The 24,078-nt window shown below is 40.1% G+C and overlaps 1 protein-coding gene across 2 annotated transcripts in view; it reads left to right on the top strand.

The window, feature by feature from the left end:
• The window catches only part of LOC127654661 (pleckstrin homology domain-containing family M member 3-like), a 49,420-nt gene that overhangs the window by 12 nt on the left and 25,330 nt on the right, over positions 1-24,078 (top strand). The window contains exons 1-6 of one of the 2 annotated variants that reach the window (XM_052141911.1): positions 1-51; positions 3,577-3,788; positions 3,894-4,456; positions 10,925-11,875; positions 22,875-23,020; positions 23,330-23,523. The exon at positions 1-51 is cut by the window's left edge and continues 12 nt beyond it. In XM_052141911.1, the coding sequence (XP_051997871.1) occupies positions 4,003-4,456; positions 10,925-11,875; positions 22,875-23,020; positions 23,330-23,523 (1,745 nt within the window). In that variant the 5' untranslated portion in view covers positions 1-51; positions 3,577-3,788; positions 3,894-4,002. Of the gene's footprint in view, positions 52-3,576; positions 4,457-10,924; positions 11,876-22,874; positions 23,021-23,329; positions 23,524-24,078 lie in introns of both variants that reach the window. The other variant, XM_052141912.1, reaches the window with a different exon arrangement.

Below are 24,078 nucleotides of genomic sequence, written 5' to 3'. Positions count from 1 at the left end.
GCGCACTTTTGTTGACGGAACTGAATGTGACAGATTGTAAACAGAATCAAGGTGAGTCATTTTCACATACAAATAACGGTTTGTTTTCTCTTTTCCTGCTCTTAAATATGAATATAGTGAGTCTCTGATTTTCATCGATTACACAAATATGTGATATGACAGTATACAATCAGATGACACAAATGTCATTGGCAGAGGATGTAGCTCAGCGCTAGCTAGCATGAACTCAGCAGTTGATTTAATTGAAACCGCAACTATTAAAGTGAAAACTATTTAAACTCACTATTATTTTATTTAATGTAAAATGCGTGAGATGTGTTAGTTTAACAACATTAACCGCCAAAGGAAAATGTAGGCTACTTGCTGCTTACCATTTGATAACTTTTAATTTGACATGGAGGAAAAGAAAAGAAACAGTAAGTTCAGTAGACAAAAGCTAGATGTTCTTGTTGAGGAAATTACTGCAAGGACAATGTTCTCCTTAGGAAGCTTGATAATAATATCACGTCAGAAAGTACGAAGCAGGTCTCCTCTATGCCCAACTCCAATAGGGATGGGGTGAAAGAGAAAGACTCAGCTTTCTACTGTTATAATTATGTTTCAATTAACTCTAAAGATGAGAGAGAGAGAGAGAGAGAGAGAGAGAGTGTGTGCTATATACAGCGCAATGTCGATTAGCATGATTGGTCACCACATTAAGAAGCTTCAAAACAACATTTATTGTTTGAATTTGGTGATAACATTTACATGGTTTACAAGCTGAAAATAAAAATATAATTAAACAACATGTTTGGTCTTAAATAAAATTTCTATTTAAACAGTCCATTGCATCTTGAGACTCAACATGAAAAACCCAGTAAATTCATTACACATCTTACCTATTTGAACTTAAGACAACTGTGAGGTGATCCTCACTTTAAGATGTTATTTACGATGATATAGAAGAAAACTTTTTCCGAGAATTTTAATGCTTCTTAAGAAAAACTTTCTTACGCAGTTTATTCGGGAATAAAAAATATTCATAACTTTTTTTCTTAAGTTACAAATTAAGAAGAAAATGGTAGTAAGAACAAATTTCTTCTTAAGAGCGTTTGGTGAATCTGGCCCCAGGTCCTTGGCTTTGCTTCGTCAGTGCCTCTGATCATGCATGAGGATGACTGATGCTTGCTGTGAGATGACTAAAAATAGAACAATAGAGAAGCGCCTTTTCATCTCTGTCAGAATGATTTGTCTACAAGCAGAGGTGAAAACTACACAGTCTTGTGTTTTTACTGTAGCAAAATGACCGGTCTAGTACTCAAGGCTAGCTGCTAGCCAATCAATCTAAAAGTGATTTAAAATTATTAAAAAAGATAGGTTTGGAGTGACTGCTTTTATTAACGACATCCGCTATTTTTGTATTTTCAGTATTTTACTGCCTCTGAGACTAATTATGAGGAAAGCTTAATTATGAGAAAGCTTAAAGCTTTAAGGAATGTTTTCCAAACACCTTGTGATTACGCCCTCGTCTGCTGTTGTTCAAACAGTCAGGTTGTCCCTCCCCCAATGCACGGCATTGGTTGAGTCGCATTGTTGAGGCGGGTCTAAGCAGGTCATTTAAAACAAACATAGGAATCTTTATTGTGCTACAGAGACAGTGTTTACAGTTTTCGTGAAAATTAGCCTATGAATGGCTTACTTATAATAAAAACTATGAATGGCTTACGTATGGTAGTCTCTGTATATTAAGCTGGAATAGAAGAAAGTATTTTAACACTGAAAAAGTTACATCAGCTTTAAGATTTGCAGTCGTGTGGATTTGCTTCCATTGTCCCACAGTACCTAGACAGGAAAAACAAAGTATTCTTCAATTCACTGTCCACATTTATGTGCAGTTAAGAAAATGGCTTATTCCAGGGCTTTTGCAGAAAGCAATGTTCTGAAACATCATGTAAACAGGAAAGCTGATTTCTTTATGCCATTTAAGGGATTAAGAGAAAGCTGTTTAACACTCGTAGGTTTCTCCTCGAGAATGCTGCTTATGTGGTTGTGTAAATGCGTTTGAGCAGTGCGCATGTGTGTGAACATACCGGATAACAAACGTCATAGGATGGAGTCCAACTACAAGCCAACACAGTGGAAATAATTCAACATTTCAGGGAGTACAGTGGGAAAAGCACATACACTATAAAATATACCCATGTATACACACTAATGTAAAATATCCAATGTGGGGGAATCCCAGAGATTGATTGCGATACCCCACTTATGCAGCACAATTCAGTTGCAGGTCGTGAAAGAAAGTTAAAGAAACAAACAGCAACAACTCTGAAATATCTACAAATAAAGCAAAGCAACGGGCATTAAATAGTGAACTCTTCCTTGGATACCATGTTTGTTATTTACACAAGCATCGCAGGGAAATTACGCTGCAGGAGAAAGCTGCTTACTGACAAGCCGCGCGTATACGGGAGTAACGAGTACACTGCTTATACAGTCCATGTAAGCGGGAACACTGCTTTCTCTCAATACGCCGCTTTCTGGTGTCCGTGTAAATATAGTCACTCTCTCAGCTGTTTGTATGTCTCTTTCTTAATCTGTCTTTCACTGTTTCTTTCTCTGGTGAGTTTCTTCTCTGAGATGATGTAATAGTCTCTTAATAATTGATGATTTCTAGAAAGTGAAAGACCCTGAGCTTTATCGCAAAGGCACAGGAAATGGATGTTGTGTGAGAGGAGGTAGACCAGGGTAAGATGAGGAGAGGCTCATGAGAAACATACTGTGCTCATGTATAGATGAGGCAGGGAACCCCACCCAAGGCTGGAAAGTTCCACTTATGATGTCGGATTGTCCGACTGCCTGAAGCGCAGCAATGTAAGGCAGGCTATTGAACATGGAAGTACAGGTAGTAGCATGAAATTGACTGTGCCTTGAAGCTAAATGGATTTCAGTGTCTCGGTAGCTTTTAGCTTGTTCATTACGTGGATGCTGTTTCTACTAAGCTAGACAGGCAATGTTACCTTGTTTTGTCCATAAGGCGATGTCACATGCATACTTTGTGGAGAAGACAATCCCAGAATACATCCAAGATGACACATTGAGACAAGAGAAATGTCTGTAAGCATAGGCCACACCATTTCAGTTCAGTACTAACAATGAGTATTCGTAAAAATGGTTTAGTCTAATTAAAATTAACTATTTTATCCAATGTTTATGGGTGCTATGCAGTTTTTATGCATAGATCATTGCATTGTTAGCTTAGCATTATGCTGCTATGGTCAGATTCTTTTTGAATCATTTGTGAGGCACATCTCTCATGTGGTTTTTGTGAGTAGTGCTATTATTTATGCTGGCAGATGAATATGACAGTTGTTAGGACATCTTTCATTACACATTGTCAGAAAAGTTGTCAGGGTGTAGTTTGGGCTCATCCTGTTTATTAACAAGATTTTTAACTACATGTTTGAGGATTTTTAGGGGTTTACAGTTTCTGATGTCATACTCTTTACTCAAAAATGTAGAACATCAGCTGTGCATGGTGTAACTGATGTATTTACTGACTGTTATGTGCTTTTCTCTCTTTTTGTCCAAATTCAGGATGATTCAGGTTGAGCCCTGGGGAAGGACGTCCTGGTGCCATATTGCATTTATTACTCACTGAATTACTGCCTTACAGACAGCAATGATTTAACTGAGTTGCTGCTTTAAATGAGGGGCAACACCTGTTCCATGTTTGCACTCGGGTTCTGCCAGACTCACCTTGCCCATTGCTGATACTGATAACTGGCACATTAGTCAGTCTTCATTAGGTGCTTGATTAACGATGTTGGCTCATACAATGACAGTCCTATAAGGGGTTCAGGCCTTTGTTGACCGTCTGTTTTGTCACGCTTCCTCTTGTGTCCAAATAGCAGATGTTCCAACTGTGGTGCTTTGAGGCATATCAATCCTGCCTTTCCTACATTCGCGTACATCAGAAACCTGTCCCTCTGCCTCCTTTGTGACAGCAAGATCGTGGAGGTGATGGAAGGTCTGGAGGTGGAGGACATTAGCCCAGCCCTCGAGGCCACTGAGGACTACCTGCACTGCCTTGATGACAACCAAGGAGATGGCCAGGTACGCCCACAGAAGCTTAAAGAGGCATCCACCTTGGAAAAGCTGAACTCCAGTGGGGTTTGGGGGCTTCTAACAGGAAAGCAATCGGAGATATCACCCGGCAATATGGCCTGGGCAGAGCAGACTTCCTTTAGTGTACTGGGACTTAGAAATGGAAAAAGGAACCGGGCACGATCCACCAACGATTTGGCAGCTCATGCCAAAGAGACAAACTCCACAACTACCACATCCAGCGGCGCCTTCAAACGTGGCCACAACCGCTCACGTTCAGACATCAACAACCGCAGTTACACAGATAATGGGATGCAAGCCATTGACAAGAACACATTCAAGAACATGGCACTAAATGAGCAGAGGGATGGTAAGAATGAAACTCTGTAAATTAATGGGTTTTTTTTTTCTGTCTTTATCCTAAAACGTTCATTTAATGAAAATTAATGTTTAACGGTGACATATATAATCAGTTCAAATCCTGGATATGTTTGCTGAACTCTGACGCATTCTTGCGCTAAAATGCTGATCCAGCGCAACTAATTGAATTGAACACAGGTGTCCCGGGACGCATTTTTAAAAGTTTATGTTCTTTTTAACTTAACATTGCATCTAAAAAACACAAAAAAATAGCAAGACCGGATGCAATGTTCAAAGATGTTCTGTCTTGCGCATGTTCATATAGAACAACAATAGAAAAGCATCACAGGTGGACACAATAACATGTTTGGTGTGAACGTCCCCAAACACTGTAAACCATGTCACGTGACCAAGCGCGCGTGACATGACAAGATTTTAGTGCCAAATAATTTGTTGGTATACAGTGGTATAAAGATTCTGTGTTATACCACATAATTACAGCTGATCAGAACATATCTGATGTTTAATATACAGCTATGCATTGCATACAGGGCTACCCAGAGCAACGCCAGAGACATTGGACCGAAGCAACCATCAGAATGCGCTGCTTGCCAATTGTTGTGGCTGGTCCTAACCATAAACCAAAAAACTGAGATTTACACAGAAGAGAGAGCTTTTATTGCTTGTTGCTTTATCACAATAGGGCACGGTGGAAGGGTTTACTGGACAGCTACTCTCCATAACTATGAGGACACTAGCTTTACCGGAATTGCTTTTTCCCAACATTTTACACTTTTTTATTATTATTATGTCACCTGATGTTTATCTTTTATCTCCTCACACCCGTGATTTGTTGTGTCTACACCTCTGTCAAAAATGTTTTATGGCGAGCAAGAGATTCAATTAGTTTTTCTTGATTGCTTAAGCTTTGGCTTGTTTGTTTATTTCTGTTTCTGTGTGTTTTGACTGGAAGGATTTTTACTTTTGAGAGAAGGTCATCCCAGATCAAGGAAAATAGGAACCCAGAAGAAAGAGCAAAGCCTATTTAATTAGCACTACTACCATTTTATTTTCAATACCAATGTTTTAAAGCCATTTTATAGCATTTTATTTTTACCAATGACAATTGTCACTTTTTTATATCCTTTGTAGTCTGTTTAACATAATTCTCTATTAATTTATTTTAAAAGATTTGTGATTTATTTCAACACCCAGTGAATCAATACTAGGTGACACAAAATAGCAGGTGATCCCAATCCTCTTGGCTGTCCGTGCTTCTGTGTTTAAACTAATGGAGCAAATTGTTAATTACTGCAAAGTGTGCCAAAGGGAGTTATGGGAAATAGAAGTAAGTTCCACACTAGAATGGCCAGCGTTTCTTCATGTGGCTGAGATTGAACAGAGCTGAATCTTAGGTGACATTAATATATTGGCATTTCACTAAGTTTCTAATGCTGATAGATCTACTTATTAAGACTGGAGAACCCCCTACACCCTTCACTGCACAGGTCTCAGTGTTTGTGCTATGCTTGAGTTGCCGCTCATTAATAGCGTCAATGCCAATATAGTCTGCTTTGTTCACTGTTAATTTCGACATATATATTTTCGTCTAGCTCAAAGATTGACTTTAGGTTTTCCTTTACATGAAAGCTTTTGTCTGAATATATATATATATATATATATTATTATATATTTGTTTTATGGCTGTCAATTGATTAAAATGTTTAATCTAATTAATTGCATGATGTCCCGATTAATTAATCGCAATTAATTGCATTTAATCGCATATACAAATATTTGCTGAGAAAGCCCCTCATATAACAATAATTCAATATATAATGATGAAATAATGATACATAGTTATCTTTAAATATTACAAAATTATATATATTTATTCGCTGTGGCTCAGGTGGTGGAGCGGGTCGGTCACTAATCACAGGGTTGGTGGTTCTATTCCCGGCCCACGTGACTCCACATGCCGAAGTGTCCTTGGGCAAGACACTGAACCCCAAGATGCTCCCAATGGCAGACTAGTGCCTCTGCCGTAATTGGTGTGTGAATGGGTGATATAAGTGCAGACCTTTTATATACCAGTGCCAGACCATATATATATATATATATATAATATAATGATGCACCGATACCCCTTTTTTACGATTTGATTCCGATATCGGAAATCTCAGTATCGGCCGATACCAGTATATTTACTATTCAACTTAAATATTATTAGCATTTGTAAACAAATGATAATAATATATTATAATAGTAATATATAGTAATATATCTTACCTTTAACTTTTAAACCCTCACGCTTTTATTTTGACATTCTAAACTCTCCAGAAAGTCCTGAAAGTGCGTCTGTTTGTAGACAAGTTCACAATAGTCTAATCCGCTTCTTATTCAAATTCTGGTAAAACAAACAAAAAAAAGCACCTCAAGTGCCGTTCTAAATGCATATTATAAGTGAACCGAACTATTGAGCATCTACATCAGAGATGTTGTTCATGAGTAGCGATCAAATATTGCACACCACGTGAAGGATAAAAATAGCCGCGAGTGTGTAAACAGATCAGCGCCGTTCACTGACGTGCTGGAGCTGCGTGTGCATTTTATACATTTACTTAGAAAACACAGCCTTTTGTGATTCACAGAGTTATTGCACATCTTCAAGTGGCTTTGAATAAAAAGCACGAGTCATATGAACTACTTTAATTGTGTTTTATGGTACTTTTATGTCATTTTTTTGAGCTTGACAGTAACGAACATGACTAACACCGTATCGGATTTGGATCCGGCTTGTCGGACCGATACCTGATCGTCTAAAAGCTTCAGTATTGGAGCCGATACCGATCCAGGTATCGGATCGGTGCATCCCTATGCATGTATGTATGTATGTATGTGTATATATATATATATATATATATATATATAAACACACACACATACACATATATACAGAACTGCGCAAAAGTTTTAGGCACTTGTGAAAAATGTTGTATAGTGAGGATGTCTTCAAATTAATGAAATAAATATTTTTCATTTATCACTTAATGTCATACAAAGTCTAGTAAACATAAAAAACCTAAATATATATTCGGTGTGACCACCTTTGCCTTTAAAACAGCCCCTATTCTCCTAGGTACACCTGGACACAGTTTTTCTATCTGTTTCGGCTGTCTCGATTGCTTCTGTCACTTTGTTTAATCTCAGACAGACCCGATGTTCGGGGGCACTGTGAGGGCCATACCGTCTGTTGCAGGGCTCCCTGTTCTTCTATTCTATTTGCAAAAGTAAAGTTTGGGAGTCTAACATTTATATTTCTTATTGACATACTAAAGAAGCAGGTATAAATAACCACTTAAGATAAGACTTTTGCACAGTATACATATATAAATATGACACCTTTTGAACCACATTTTACATTTCACAATAAACTGTTCTGTTCTTGATGGACTTATGTTATTAAGTAGACTATAAAGATTATTGCAGCCCATGGCCTTCTAAAAAGGATTGAGAATATTTAACCCTATAATACCTGGATGAATGTAAGTGGATTTTGTCTTCTATTTTGTTTTGGTCTCAGAGTCTTAATGAAACAGCACTTACTAGTTGTCTTTTATTAAAGTGCAAAGTGGAGATTATACTCCCAACATTTATTATGATATCATCTAATGATGTGACTCTTCCATATGAGTGCGGTGTTTGTTTACAGCCTATGTGGCAACTCGATATTTTAGAGGGATATTTAGCATTGATGTGGTTGTGATGTTGGTTTTAACAGAATGTTGGTCTGACTGCAGCTGTGCTTAGCAAGGTCTCCATGTGCCAGACTGAAGACATTTTTCAGTCATCCTATTAGTCATAATACTTGATCGCAATGAGCCATGCCCACTACATGGAATGATGGTGGCGTAGTGGGCTAAAGCACAGAACTGGTAATCAGAAGGTTGCTGGTTTGACCCACTCTCAACCACCATTGTGTCCTTGAGTAAGACACTTAACTCCAGGTTGCTCCGGGGGGATTGTCCCTGTAATAAGTGCACTGTAAGTCACTTTGGATAAAAGTGTCTGCCAAATGCATAAATGTAAATTATTAGCTGAATACAGTGTCACAGGTTAATCATTGGTCTTAATATGGAATTATTTTGTATTCGCAATAATAGTGATGCATATTGCAGGGTTTTTGGTTAAATAATCAAGGTCACGTGATTGTAACACCTCTCTTTTCATAAAAGCCCTTTCAAATTTACTTGGACCCTTTGAAATGTACACATTCAGCTGGGAGTGCATGTAAGAAGAGTAGAAAGTCAAACACATTCACTAAAAATGGATTCTGCTCACCATGATGTACTTGCTGTACTTGACATGGTTTTGTTTCTGCACTTTGCCTCTTCATCCTCATTTGCCCTTCCCACTCAGGCTTGGAGTGGTTTGAGTCATCAGTGCTGACTTTTTCCCTTGTGCCTGTTATATCAGTCACTATTACTGGTTTTATGGACCATGTCCAGTCTTATACTCGTCACATGGGTCTTTTAGCAACTTGCAGTTGAAAGGTACAGGCTCTGGAGTCCGACAGGCCTAGCACCAGCCTGCTAATTGGGTCATGTCAGCAGGCCTCACATCCTCTCTGCCATGAAATTAGTAGTGACTCTTTCCATAGCTGCAAGCTATGCGCCTTTGAAGCCCTCGGAGTGTAAGGAGCCCCCAAACATCCACAACAACACTCCAGAAGGCAGAAGCACATCAGCTGTTTTGGTGTTTGCTGGCGCCCTTTAAATAAAGCGAGACTGCCCATTATATGTTACAGATGTTATAGAAGGTGCAGTTTTGACTGGTACACTACAGATAAGACTTAAAGAAAACAATTCAAGGGCATTACTTTTAACTGACCCTCCTCTTGGCCTCTCTCTGGGACTGTTGGAGCCAGAGGCCATAGCCCAGGACCAGCAGCTCCAGGCACCCAGCGGGTTTCTGAGGGTTGGGAGGAAAGCAGGCAGTTCCCAGCCAAGGAGGATGAGGAGTGTTGAGGACCAAGAGAGGAAAGGAGATAAAGGAGGGAGCTCGTGAAAGAAACGGACAGAGAAAGGAAGGAGTGCCAGAGTGGTCACTCTTTGCCGTTTTGTTTGCACAGTAGCCCTACACGCAATAATGGTTCTTCCTGCTTTGCATTGGCTGGACAGACTGCTAACATCATCTGTCATGATGTGAACATCTAACACAAAGGGCTCCAGATTAACATGCAGAATTTCTTGAAACATGCAAGTAGATATTTTTGACCAGTTCTGCTGAAAGAAAAATATAGAGGCGTCAATGACATAGCATATGTTAATTTTCAAGTCACATTCACATGACAGGGTTGATGTTAAACAAAGAAAATAATCCCAAAATCCCTAAATTAACAATTTTACCTTAATGAAAAAAATAATGTTTAATGACTGTGATGAGGAGGAGGGCATGACCGGGCCGTGAGGACGAACACCCTGCACCGAATTGTCCTAATCAGCCAGGATGGGGATAAAGACGAGCCGGGGGTGCCAGTTCGAGAGAATCAAAAAAGATTTGTTGATGTATTTACACCAAAAGCACTGACTGTCTTGATATCATGTTAACATGAGTGCTTTAAATATTCACATAACCAGTTATTTAAGTCCACTGTGTCCCTTTAAAAAATAAGAAAGTCTGTTTCAAAGCTCCATATAAGTAAGCAAGTAAACCCTGTCATAATACACATACAACTACCATATTATTGATTTATTAATAAGATAGCTCTGTCGCATATAAATCATCCTCACAGGAGATGTAAACCAATAAGTGGTTTCACTCCCATTATACAATAACAGTTTTCAAAATATTATTATAATAAATGAAACAAAGTAAAATTAAAGAAGTATGCAATTTTTCTTGGTTAATCATTGCCTTTCCCCCACAACTGCCTATTAGAAATAATAATAATAACGGTACTTTACTGTTTGCAATTTTCTGTTGGGTCCTTTTGAGCAACTTTGTCAAATTTGACTATATAGTGTCCCACCAGCTGGCTAAAGTAATCTGACAAGGTATCTGTATTACATTGGTTATTAATATTGTAATAAAAATCTGTTGTTTAATTCCATAAACGATGCATCAAAATATGTTTGTTAGATCATTGCATTACAATGCATCAATGTATTTTACACCCCTAGCATCCTTACAGTGTGTAAAGGCCCAAGTCTTCATATAATGCCAGATCGATCCATCTGTCTGAACATCACCCCTGGAAAATTATTGTCATGAAAATTGTTGTGTGGCTTATTGACCATTTATATGATCCATCATCAAATCTACTGTGTCCTGACGGATAAACATTATTTTGCATGTCCAGTAATTTTATAATCAAACACTTTGAGGAACTGTTTTTGTGGAAAACCAAATATTTTCTTTTTAAGGCTGTTCTGCTTTAATAGCTCTAAATGTGCTCTTTCTGTCTTTTCTTTTTCAGCTCATAAGGAGAGCAGCTCTAGCCTGGTGAAGCAGGGATTGTTGGAGCAGAGAGAGGGTCCGTGGGGACGTTGGAGCACCTGTCATGTTGAGCTTACACCCTGTGAGCTACGTCTCTACAGCCTGGACAGCAGCGGCAACCAGCAGCTATGTGCTGCCCTCTCACTGTCTCACTGCCAAGGAGTGAGCGCACCCCAGCCACAGGATGGACGCGTTCTGCAGGCAGTTTTCTTTAACAGCACCCGTGTGCAGTTACGTGCATCATGCCTGTGGGAGGCACTGGAGTGGCGGAGACTCCTCTGGGAACACGTCTTGGCCGTCCGTCCAGCCCATCGCAAATGGGAGCCGGCTCGTGCCACCTCCCCTACCCCCCATGAGCCCGATCCTGATTCAGCCTCGATGCCAACCCCTCGACCGCTGGTACGTCCCACAGCCCTACCTCTGTTCACCCAACACTGTGCCGATGTGCTAAAGGCTGGCCTTCTGCACCAACTCACCGACCTCAACAACTGGAGAGCCTTCACGTTTGTGCTGAGCCGCACCGAGCTGCAGGCCTTTCCGACTGAGGGAAGGGGCCCTGTATCGGAGCCCGTGCTGCGGTACCGGCTGGCCTCCTGTCTGGCTGTGCAGCGGGATGAGGAAAACGGTGGCCTAAAGGCTTGCTTCCAAGTGGTCTTTCCTGATTATGTGCTGCGCTTGCGGGCAGAGAGCGAGCCCAAAGCCCGGAAATGGGTGGAGGCCTTGCAAACCGCTGTTACTGTTCAGAGACCGCAGTTGGATAGTAATCAGTCCGGCCCAACCGGAGTACTGATGAGGAGTAAGCCAGCCAGGGAGCGACGACACAGGGAGGCGCAAAGAGCTAAACGGCAATCCGTCACCACTAGCTTTCTCAGCATCCTTACCTGCCTGGCTGTAGAGAAGGGTCTCACTGCACAGAGCTTCCGATGTGCTGGTAAACACCTTTTGTACTCTGCATTTTCATTATTTTCAGCCCACTGCGATGTCTTCATTGTTTTAGCATCTGATTTGCTTAAGGAATATTGCAAATTGGGTAATGTCTCAAATTTACACTGGCTTTTGTGCTCCCAGACAATGGCTCAAAAAAATATTTGCCTGTCTACTATTTCTGATGTCTTAATCAATACAAATGTCATCCCTTTTAAATGAATCTTTTTAGTTATTTAAATATCACAAGTTTTCCATGGGCGGTAATAGTGCAACATCAATTATATCAGGCAAATAGTGCCGAAATGTTTAAATCTGGCACATTCAATAATGAGCCTCGTTTGCATAGAAGGTGCTGTGTTTGTCCAGAAAAGGATAACAATGTCTCCATTAAAATACACACGGCGCAGTGCTATAATGGCAGTGTGTCTCGGCACTTGTGACCGGATTACCTGAGACAGATGTTTTTAATCGTTGTGCTTCAATTTAATAATCTATGTTGAGTTGTTCATTTTAGTGTGGGGTCCCTTTTGTCTATAATTTGGTCTGGTTTCCAAGGCTGCCAACTCCATAAATTTTATCTTTGACATTAATCCATATGAACTTCAACCTTTGCATCAGTCAAGTTATTCAGAAAGCTCTTCCAAACGCTAAAGAGCTCCAGGATGCCCCTCTTTTCAACACATGCCACATGATCAGTACTCAAACAAGTTTCAAAGCAAACTCTCAACACAAGTCTGTAATTTGGCACATTTGGTTGATGATTTGTCTCATTACAACAAAGCACCTCCTCAGTCTGTCCCATACTGCCATCCTGGAGTCTGTGGCTCTGCGATGGTGGCCTTCACAGGCCAGGTACAGGAGTTACATTTATAATATTATTAATCAGGCTCAATCCATCTCTAACACACTTTCTTTCTCAATTCTCTCTCTAGTGTGAAATTTCCACCCACTTAATGGGAATGAATGAAACGCTTTCCTTCTCGGTTGTAACAACCAGCTTTTTAATGCAGGATATTTGAAAGCTCACCAAATGAGGACAGCGGGTACCTGACGATAATTGGCCCATATAAAGCGGAAAAAATCCCCTTTCAGAATCAAAGGCTCCCTGGATCCTGCGATCTGTGCGGAAGCTAATTGTTTGATTCAGGGCCACGTAAAAGGTTTTTTTTTTAATGGGACGTGTCTGCCTAAAAAGAACAGAACAGCTGGGTACATCCTTGCTCTAGGCAGCCTTGCCTTTCTATTTTTTTATCTTCAATTTTATTTATTTCTTGAGCTCCCTCATACATACTCTGAGGATATGTGTTTTTGCATTCTCCTTGATTGATTGTTCTGGCTCCACTTTAATTGGTGTCGGAACTTTGATTCTCTTCACTGTTACTACATGTGTGTTTTTGTCATCCAAATCTTATTCTTTGCACTTTTTCTCTTTTACAGCATATTTTTGTCCTCCTTTTATCATAATGTTACTGCCCCAAACAGATGCATATGCTTGAGCATTCATTTTGCTCTCTTTTTATGTGTTTTATACTCTTTGTGAATGAGTTCCACTTTGCTATTAATGGATGTTTCTTGTCAGTCACTTCATCTTAGGGTGGGGGTCAGTGGCCAGGCTGTAATACAGTTCAATTACTTAACGAATGTCCCTGGTCTCCAACGAGCTGCCAGAATGTCAAGGTGGGCATGGTCTAGGGCTGGGGGATATTGCCAAAAATAGTATCACAGTATTCTTTATCATATCTTTCTATGTTGATATTTATCACAATATATATTCACATTTGCACATTGCAATTGTTTTTTTTATTTCTAAGTTGGCAGAAGAAAGGAAGAAAAAAAAAAAAATAGTCTATACAAAATTGCATTGGGGGCCCAGAGACAGCCAAAGCAGTTGTGTCTGAGGGATCTTCTACCAAAATAATCAAATATTTTATAGAGTTTATCAATCAAGTGCAGTGGGATGTGAATGTTAAAAGATAATCTAAAAAAAAGATAAAGTGAGAGACTAGGCTACAAACTAGTAATGTTTTTTGCCAGAGATGATGACATCTGATTAATTTCACAAAATTAGAACATAAATATATCTGTTGTCATATATCACCAGTAAACTTGCTGCGGCATGTTCGTCTGCATCTCTGTCAGTCTGGCATTTCAGGATCCATTCATGCTGTGTGCTTCAACTGGCGGCACTGAAGAAGATAGCTAACGTTAGCAACATTAGCCGTTAGCCGAACTGCTTGTGTTTTTAGTGACATGCACCTGATCATCTAGATGTAGAACACAGGCTAAATATAGAAAATTACTTAAAAGCTTATCATCGATATCGTGATACATATCGAGATGGTTTTATCGCCCAGCTCTAGCGTAGTCTCAGGCTCAGATGGCACACCCACGAACCGCCCACAATCTGTTCACCAACTATCTGATATTTATTGCACACAAAACTGGAAAGTACGTGTTTTTAATTACAAGATCCAATTAAATTGCTCAACTCTGAGTAGACGGGGTCTTCGCTTGTAATAAAAAAATACCATTTTGAAAGGTACCGGACTGATATTATGATTGCGTTTGAGGAAGAGTTAGTCACTGGAAAGTCTCCAGTATGCAATCCCCGTAATTCTTTTGTTTTATTATTGTGGTATTATCTTTTTCAGATTTGTCTGTTTCTAAATGTCACATAAAAACAAAACAAATTGTTGTTGGTTGTTTTGCATGCTGGGAACATCTTTCTGTGTAAGTGGTGCAAAGTGGACCAGACTTTGTGCAATGTCTAGATCTGTGAGACTACGATGGAGGCTGTCTTAGGAAGTCTGGTAGGTGTTGTAAGCGATTTCAGCCATTCTACTTCCACCAGACTGAGCCCTTGTATTAGCCATGCCCCCTCTTTCCAGAACCCGCACTCCAAAGATCCCAAAATTAGATTTATTGAGAGCAGAAACGGTTGTTAAAAACAACAGCTGAAAAATAGCGGCCTTATCTGACAATGTTATGAACAACATGGCATAAAAATGCATAATGTCTCAATAATTCACTGCAACTACAATACTATGAAAACATGAAAATTATTGACAGGCAGAAAGCATAATTTTCCGCGGACCGCAGACACATTTTTGTTTGCTGTTTACAGAGTCTAGTGTTGTCACAGAGACAGGTGAGATATCTCAGGACACTATCTCGGTCTGGGATGGAGGTTGAAGTTGGCAGTGGTCCTTCATTACGAGGGGGTTTTTAGAGATTTGTCTCATTACTGTTTCTTTAGACTTGGTTTATTTTCTTCTGTCCTCTGTTGACTTTGCAATACCACTTGGACCCAGTTTGCCAGAATCCACAAAAGGTTCTGTCAGCTAAATCCTGTGTGGAGGTACTGAAATGGACCGTGATGCATTCATATGACTTTAAGATGACCTGGAGATCTTGAAGAGGAGGAGAAGAACAATGATAAAAGTTCAACACAACAGAAAAGAAAGAACACTTGTCCTCCTTCATTGGAATTGGTTCTATTTCAAGCTTTTACCATCTGTTGTATCTGTTGAATCTTTGATTCTTCTTTGTCCAATGTAGAAAGATGTGTTTGATGTCTAAAACGGTAACAATCTTAAATATCAGCCAGCATTCCAAAGTATTTTATGATGATTTAGAAAGATAAATTCACTTTATGATTTGGTCCTGTATGGTTAATGGAGAAAGCTTTATAAATTGGTTTATCACTATTACTTTAGCTCAAAACCCCTAACCCCAACTTAGACTTAAGCCACCTTTTCACTGCATCCAACAAACAATAGACCGGAAGTTGTTTCCAATGGAGAGTCACTCGGGGGCTGCGTGAGGTTCCGGCTGTCTCTGAATGTGACATTTTCTGATCCGATTTGAGCCTTGGTTGCGTTAATATATTTCAACTTGAGCGACTAGACCGTATGCGACTGCCCGACCGGAAGTGATGTATTAATGCAAACTATCAGGGTGAAGTGAGGAATATCTGTATTTTGAACAGTTAATAATGGATAAGTCAGAAATGATTGTTTATTTTGCAAAATGTCACAAAAAAACTTTTTGAATTACGGGATTAAATTTGTTCGTGTCATTTATTTCTGAACACGTAAAACCTACATATTTAAAATAACATCTATGAATTTCTGATTCATATTTTCTGAATTAGGGTTGTTGTTGCTGTTAATCATAATATTATCAATAAAAACTGTAATAATGATAAATAATACTGTTAATCATAAATACTGAGTGAATATTAATCCTGAATTGTATTGAATTCATCTGCTCATTCTGAGGTAAACCTTTGGTAGCTTCTCCTTCAATTTTTGGCAGACGCTTTTATCCAAAGTGACTTACAGAGCACTTATTACAGGGACAATCCCCCCCCGGAGCAACCTGGAGTTAAGTGTCTTACTCAAGCACACAATGGTGGTGACTGTGGGGTTCGAATCAGCAACCTTCTGATTACCAGTTATGTGCTTAGACCACTACACCACCACCACTCCAAAAAAAGGAAAAATGTTGGAGACAGTGAAAAGGCAGCTTTAGATTGAACAAGGGACTTGAGCCCTTTGGTGGTGGGCTCTTTTGACTTTGGCAACCACCTAGTAACTACCCAGAACACCCTAGAAACGTTCTATCAAAGACTTAGCAGCCACCAAGAACACCCTAGCATCATGCCAATAATCTTTTATACATTTTCTTTAGAAATGGTAACAATTTACTTTAATAATAAAATACCCATTATTCATAGTGCAATCAGAAAATATGATTTAAATACCTTTATCTTCTTTGATGCTCTGTTGGATGAGTATGAGTGTCTGTGTTTTTGGTAGGATATCTACAGCCCCACACCCCCATCTCGACCCATTTCCAGTCCAATTCATTCTAGCCTATCTCTCATCAGAACACTTCTAAACAACATTTAATGAGCAATCTTTATTCAAATAATTATGCAAGCAGAATAACAGGACTTTGTTTAAGAGAGTCATGAGTGTCGTCCATTTGAAGCAGAACCCTTCCCCTTTATTCCTCAAGCATACACGCACTCACACACCCCTTTTCAAGCCAAATCTCATAGATTGCATGAATCCCATCTTGCTGCTTGGGCTTTTTCACACACCTCCACCATAGTACCCCATAGAGAGTACAAGGACAGTAGATCAAATGGGAAGATCCAGCTGTAGGTGGGACAAAAGAGGCGATAAAGCGAGTACAGGGTCAGGTGGAGAGAATGGAGACCAAGGGACTCCTGTTTACATCAAAAAGATCAGCAGTGCATCTGTCTCAAGCAAACACACATGTATGAGCACACGCGCACACACACACACGCACAACCTTACGACCTGCCCCTCACTGCATCTTTTTTTGCAGTGGATGTCAGCTTGAATAGGGAACTTCAAAGCTGGGGCCTTGTTGGTTTTATGCTTATGGAGCCACATAGCCCCACGCTGAGGCTCTTGTCCCACAGAACTCGGCGGCTGGTTGAAAGTGGCAGGAGTCGCAGCCTTTGCTGCAGGAAAACGGAGAGACCTTTTTACACTAAAGGACCGAACATCTCCTGTAGAGCAGACACGCCTATTCTACTAGAAAACCATTGTGCAAGTGGCACCTCAGAACGCCCCTGATTCACCTCTCTTTTCCCTGAAAATAGTTGCCGGTTTAGGGCAACAGGGTGCTGCTGAAAATGAATGAGGGGAACCTGTGGGACAGACCCAGAGTGAACACATCAAACGCCTCTTATTTGGTACAGTTCCTTGTCTTTCCCACACTCCCAGGTTGGCCCCACTCTATTTGCAAGGAGCATGTCCTGCCTCACCTCTTCTGCTTCTAGCCACGGATCCTGCTGGAATTTTGGGGGGCCTTTTTTCGAATGTAATTTTGTGGACCATAGATAGAGACAAAATGATGGGGAAATAGCACTCTTAAGTAGAACTCTAAGGACTGTCAATGGTTCATTCAGTAACCTCAAGACGATGAGGCTCTTGGAATATATATTGAAGTTCACTGTGTTCATAAGTAGGATATTTGAGACTCCTTTAAAGGGTGTCTTGGAGGGTCTCCAGGGGGTTCCGGCAGTGTAGTAAGTGAGGCCTTGAATATCTTTAAATTATTTTAGTGAGCTTGGTTTGTCTGAGCATGCATGCTAACTCCAAGTCCAGGGGTCTAACCTGCTAGAATAGTTTTTGAAGCAATAGAGGGTTCCTTAGGGTCTGTCTTTTGGTTTGAAGTCCACAGACTTCTCTACACCGTTACAGTCATACAGAGATATTTCTGTGCTATCTGTCTGGCTGTGATGTGCAAACTCGCACCTTGTGTTTGAACTTATGTGGGAATCCTGCTTGGGACTCTGCATTACTGGCACGGGCTGTGTTGTCCACAATAGACAGAGGGTGCGGTTTCTAAGCGGCCAACTCCTTCCCAGAAGTGACATGCTCTCTGGCCACTGACCAGAATCTCCCTACTCGAACAGGCTTGGGGGGGGGAAAAAGAGTAGACCATTAAATAGAAAGCTTTGTAGAGTTTCTGCACATGTTAATTTTTGTTCTTCTACACAGACTCATTGTGATAAATATTCAGTATGTCAAGGAATGTGTTGGAATGCGCACATTGAAGACAATATGATCTCTCTTTATTACACACTTTATGAGTTTCTGAATTTTCTGAAAAAAGAGTTTGTGATTTGCTGTTAAATAACTTGTCATTTATTTTGTTACTACTTGCATATCAGGCTCGGAAATCAGTTGAATTCATACATTTGGCACAGTTGGTCATGAAAAAATGATTAAAAAAAATTATTATTTATCCACGTTAATGTCATACATATGTGAAGTATAATGTCAAATGTGTGGTCTGTTAGATGCTGTAGTTTGTACGATTCTTTCTTCCATGACATTATGTACTGAATACAAACACTTTCGTCTTTGAGTAACTCGAGTTACCTTTAACTTATGCTCAATTTATGTTTTCCTTTTGCTAAAAAACATAGCCTCAACTAGATCTCTCTTAATAACAGTCTCACATGCAAGAGCGGTGTCCAACGATGTGCTATTTTTGGAATAGGGTGGTATTTGTGGGTTTACCCTGTGCATGTATGCTGATTACAAGGCAGCCCTGACACACGACACCCTGCAGCGTGGTCTGTGGTTCAGCCCAAATATCAGGCACCCATCAGCTGTGGTATGGGGGACACCACCTCTGACTTTTTATAGTCTGGGGTCCCTGCTGCTTAAAACCTCAAGTTTACATTGGCAGCACAGTGCAGCACATGATGCGAGTGCCTAACCTCAGCTAGAACAACCCATTACGTATTGGTTTGGAAATGGAATATAGTGAAAGTTCTTTTCTTGGTCCAAAATTGCAAGATACCTTGGGTCTTATTCACAGTATAACATTTGCCCTTTTTTCTGTCATGTATCAACAACTGTGCAAGTATGACACCGTTCTCCTTTCAAACCCTGTAGGTGATCTCTCTCGAGATGATAAAAATAGTTTGGACCGATACATTGATCAAGAAGGATACCAAGAATTATGCGCTTTTGTTCAAAGTATGTTAGTAGTCTAAACTCACGTGATCTCACGTCAGACCAGTTGTTGAGGCCGTAATGGGGTAATGCACTGTTACAATTAAAAACATTTATTGATTCAAAAATACACAACAGAGAAAAACACAACACATACACATCGAATCAATATTTAACCCCCACTAATATCCCTCCCCAATCACCAACCCCAACCTGACCCCCAACGAACACATATCGTAACACTCAAAACAAATAAGAAACATACATAATTAAACTAAACTTCTTTCTACACATCCCATCCCCAAGAGTCCCCCAAAACGCCAAATAACTGCCCCACTTCCAAACAAACAAGTGCCCAAACCCCAGCCTTCTACTTGCTAACTCCTCGAAAGCTGCCACCCTCCCCATCTCCGCACACCACTCTGAAAAAGAGGGCCTTCCACTACAAAATAGTTTCAATCGGGTCAATTCTCTGAGGCCATCAGAAGACATTTGGCACTTCAGCTCTGCCTCGGCACTTTTAATATTCCCTTCCAAATCTACGAGTTCTCATGCTTTGGATTTTTTTGGTGAATGAGGCGTACTGTATGATCCGGCCCCTAAGAACCCCTTAAGTGCCTCCCAAGCCACGCCCACAGAGGATACTGAGGGCCAGTTGGTCTCCATATAAACATTGATTTCAGTCTTTAACATTTGTTGAAATTCAGGATTTTGCAAAAGGGAAACATTAAAGCACCAACTAAATGATTTATTTTTCTCTTTTTGTGGCAACACTTCTAAACTCAGCAGGGCAAGATCTGAGAATTAGAGGTTTCCAAATGAACAACTGATGAAATGAGGGACTACAATAAATCTTATGGACTGTGTGACTGTATGAACATCAGCGTTAGGTGTGTAAATATTAGCCAGAATTAACCTTTGCCCCTGAATTTCTGCTAGAACAATAATGATTTCTCCTAATTTGTCTTTAATCTGTTTGAGACTTTTGAATTGTAGATGTTTACTTGCCAGCGCTAAGGAAAACATGACCACCACATATCTTCCCAAATGTTTCAGCTTGCTGCAGGGAAAGATTCGTTTCTTGAAGAAACACTATATCATATTTCTTACATTTAAAGAAAAGAAATAACCTACCTTCCTTTTTATGGGGTGTCCAAACCCATTCACATTCCACGTGGAGAGAGACACTCATATTAACATTTGACATTTTGACATATTAGAAAAAATTGATTGTGTGGCAAAAATAACATTTTAACGACAACATTCTTACATTAGAACAACAATCAAACCCCGAACTTCCCCCAAAACCAAACAAACATAAAAAAGAAAAACATGCACATTAACCCACACATGACAGCGCCAACCGGCGTCCACCCCTCTAAACTCAAACAGTCCATGTACGCCTACGAGAGCCCCCGCGACAACTTTGCCATCGGATTGCTCAAGTCCGGTGTTTCTATACAAATTTTGTGAGACAGAATTACACAACAGAATATAATCTATAAAACAGATTCATCCACATAACTGTTCTGAAGGTGTGCTCATCCACAAAACAAACTCCAGCCGCTAGACAGAACAGCACAAAGAAATAAAAAAGGTGCTCAGACAGACAAGTGAATGTTCAGTGAGTCAGACCCACTCGCATCGAGAGCATCGCACAATGACTTACTCATTTCATTGACTTTATGAAGGACAGTGCTTGCTGTGGGCATGTAAATATTTTGCGGCCATCCTTCGGATCTATTCTCAGTTTGGACGGGAACATCAGAGCAAAAGCGACCTTCCGTTGATGTGAGTTTCTTGCATTCCTTGAATCGATCACGTTTTGCTCTTGTCGAATTCGCAAAGTCTGGGAGCAAGAAAATGTTGTGGTTCTTCCAAGAAAGCCTTCCTTTACTTGCCTCACATAACACGAGATTTTTATAGGATGATCACAGAAATTTGGCCAGAATTGATCGGGGCTTGTCACCCTCCCTCCAAGAATCAGAGTGTATCGAATCTCACCGGTTTATGACATAAAAAGTATTAAAACTCGCAAAGTGCGCAGAGCTCGCCGTTCACATGTCCGACCATCGCATGGTGCCACGCGACTCCCGGAGTAATGCACTGTTAAAACGAAACTTCACCGTAAGATACACATCTAATTTACTCACCCTCTTGTCGTTCCAAAATGTACAAAAATCTGACTTTCTTCAGTGGAATGAATGTGAATGAAAACAAAAATGAAACTTTTTGAGACACTTGAAAGCCGATATAATTTGGTGTCATTGCCATCAAACCTGTCTCAATGTGCCATATTTGGATATTTACAATACTAATGCAACAAATGAGATTTGGGAGCAATGGTGAAGCGAGCTGAAATTCTTACAAAAAATTATTCTTCTCGTAAACTATTGTATGGCTTCAGAAAACCTGGATTAAAATGCACGAGTCATATGGATCACTTTTATGAAACTTAATGGTGCTTCTTTTTAATTATTGGTGCTTGACAGCATCTGTACCCAGCAGCATAAACATTCTACCAAAAATGTGTTCAGCGAAGGAAAGTAAACAAAATGAGGGTGAGTAAATGTAGTGTAATTGTGCTTACAGAGATGCAAGTCTTTCATCATATTTTTTAGCCCTTAAGCCAGCTAACAATTCATCCAAAATAGACCTAACCCATTCTCTGTACACACTGTAATCAGTGTCCCTATCCGTACCGATAACATTCTGCCTCCCTCTTTTGGAGACTGTGTTTTCTGGCTTGTTTTTGTCCTCTCTATCCTACCTCAAATCTCATCCACATTTCTTCCTCTCCCTATGAAGTGTATAGCTGACGCTACGCTCCACAGAAAAGATTGTGCAAGTCCATATCTGTCTGTGCCTGTTCCCTTTATTCTCTCCTTTTATTTTTATGTTTTACCTCCTCGCTGTCCCGGCTCTGGTTCTCTCAGATTGTTAGGATAAGGGACACCTGCCATGTTCACAATCACCTGTTTTGGTTCCTTTGGGATAAGCTCTTTGCTGGAGGGCCTCTGCTGTTTGAAGACAACTTAAGAAGACGTTTACAAGACAAAGCAAAGCACTTTCAGGAGACAACTCTAGTATTAAATGGGCTCAGTATTTTACGGTTTTGTTCTAAGAGGCATTTGGATTGTTCCTGTTGAGTTTTTATCAGGGATTCAGTCAGTTGCTTTATCAGTGATTTTGTGCATATAAATCTTTTGGGTCGTAGGTGTAATGCTTTATCTATGTTTAACCAGGGTTGTGTCATAAACTTTGACATGTTAGCACAACATACAATAACTTCATCCCCTTCCACTAATGATTGTCAAATGTTAAAAGGACTGAGCCCTCATCTGTAGATAAGGTGATTATTAATGTTATCATTAGCACGTGCGTGTGTGCGGTTTGGCAATTGCTAATGATGGACTTGATATCTCCTGTCCAGGTTTGATTTGTTTGTAGGTGAGGTTACTTCCTTTTTATTGTTGGTTTATTTTTTCCATTTAGGATGTCAGAGGCCAGTGGGTCTGTCACGGGGCAAGGCCAAAGTTTGTTCTTACAGTGGCTGGTACTACTGTCCTAGCTGTCATCAGGACAGCCTCTTCCTCATACCTGCTCGTCTACTGCATAACTGGGACACTAACAAACACAAGGTACGTATGTGTAAAGACTAAAGTCGTATCTTCAATATCATTCATCATTGGGAAGGCCACAACAGAAGTGTAAGGAATGCAAAATGTCTCTGGGTTACTAAATCTGCTAAATGTCTGGAGAAAGTGGTAAATATGGAAAATGGAAAAGCAGAATAATTGCTTTCTTTCCAATTGCAAACTGCTTTGGAGTCCTTTTCAAACTTTAATAACAACCACCATTTATTTACTCTGAAGTCAAACAGATTCTGCAACAACAGCTTGAGTTTTGAGCCTCTTAAAATGATTAACCACGTTGTTTGTGTCTCTCAGGTGTCGAAACAAGCTAAGGAGTTTTTGGAGTTTGTTTACGAGGAGCCCTTGTTAGACGTCCAGCAGTTGAACCCGTGTCTGTATGAGCATTGTGAGGCGCTGGCGGCGGTTCTCAAGTTGAGACAGCAGCTCCAGTCTCTCCGAGCTTACCTCTTCAACTGCCGTGCCACAGTGGCAGAAGACCTCCGTCGCAGGTGAGTGATGACGGAGAGCACGTTGGGTTCAATCAAGCCTGAGTGGATAAATTAAGAGGAAAGCAGTTTAAATGTGATTTGGTTACAATGTTCATGGATCAACCGTCCTTAATAAGTATTTTTGTCTTGTTCTCAGTAAAAATATCTAAACATCATTGAAAACAAAATAAATGTACTTGGAAAAGCAAATGTTTTTGCAGTGCACATAAGAAACAACTGTGGTTGGTTATATTACATGTCAGTGTAAGTAAGTTGGCAGTTCTCTGCAAGAATTAAGCCGGGCGCACACTGCTGCACCCTGCGACTCACAGTCTTGTTGTTTTTGCTGTGCTGATCCGCACACTATACTGAGAGTATCAACTACACTACTGTTCATCCCCATCCGAGTCTGTGTTCTCCTGGTATTAAGATGCGTTTTGGGTGATCCGATCAAGAGTGTAAAAAAAAGTAGAACATAAAGAAAGCTTTAAAAACCGGCGCACAGTTTCTCTTAATTATACGCTAACGTGTCTCTATTGTGCATGTTTATGCTTTTTCTTTTTCAGAACATATGCT

This window comes from Xyrauchen texanus, chromosome 14 (genome assembly GCF_025860055.1).
Source record: "Xyrauchen texanus isolate HMW12.3.18 chromosome 14, RBS_HiC_50CHRs, whole genome shotgun sequence".
NCBI classification, from domain to species: domain Eukaryota; kingdom Metazoa; phylum Chordata; class Actinopteri; order Cypriniformes; family Catostomidae; genus Xyrauchen; species Xyrauchen texanus.
Note: the sequence above shows the minus strand (reverse complement) of the source record. Positions and strands in the feature narration are given on the sequence as shown.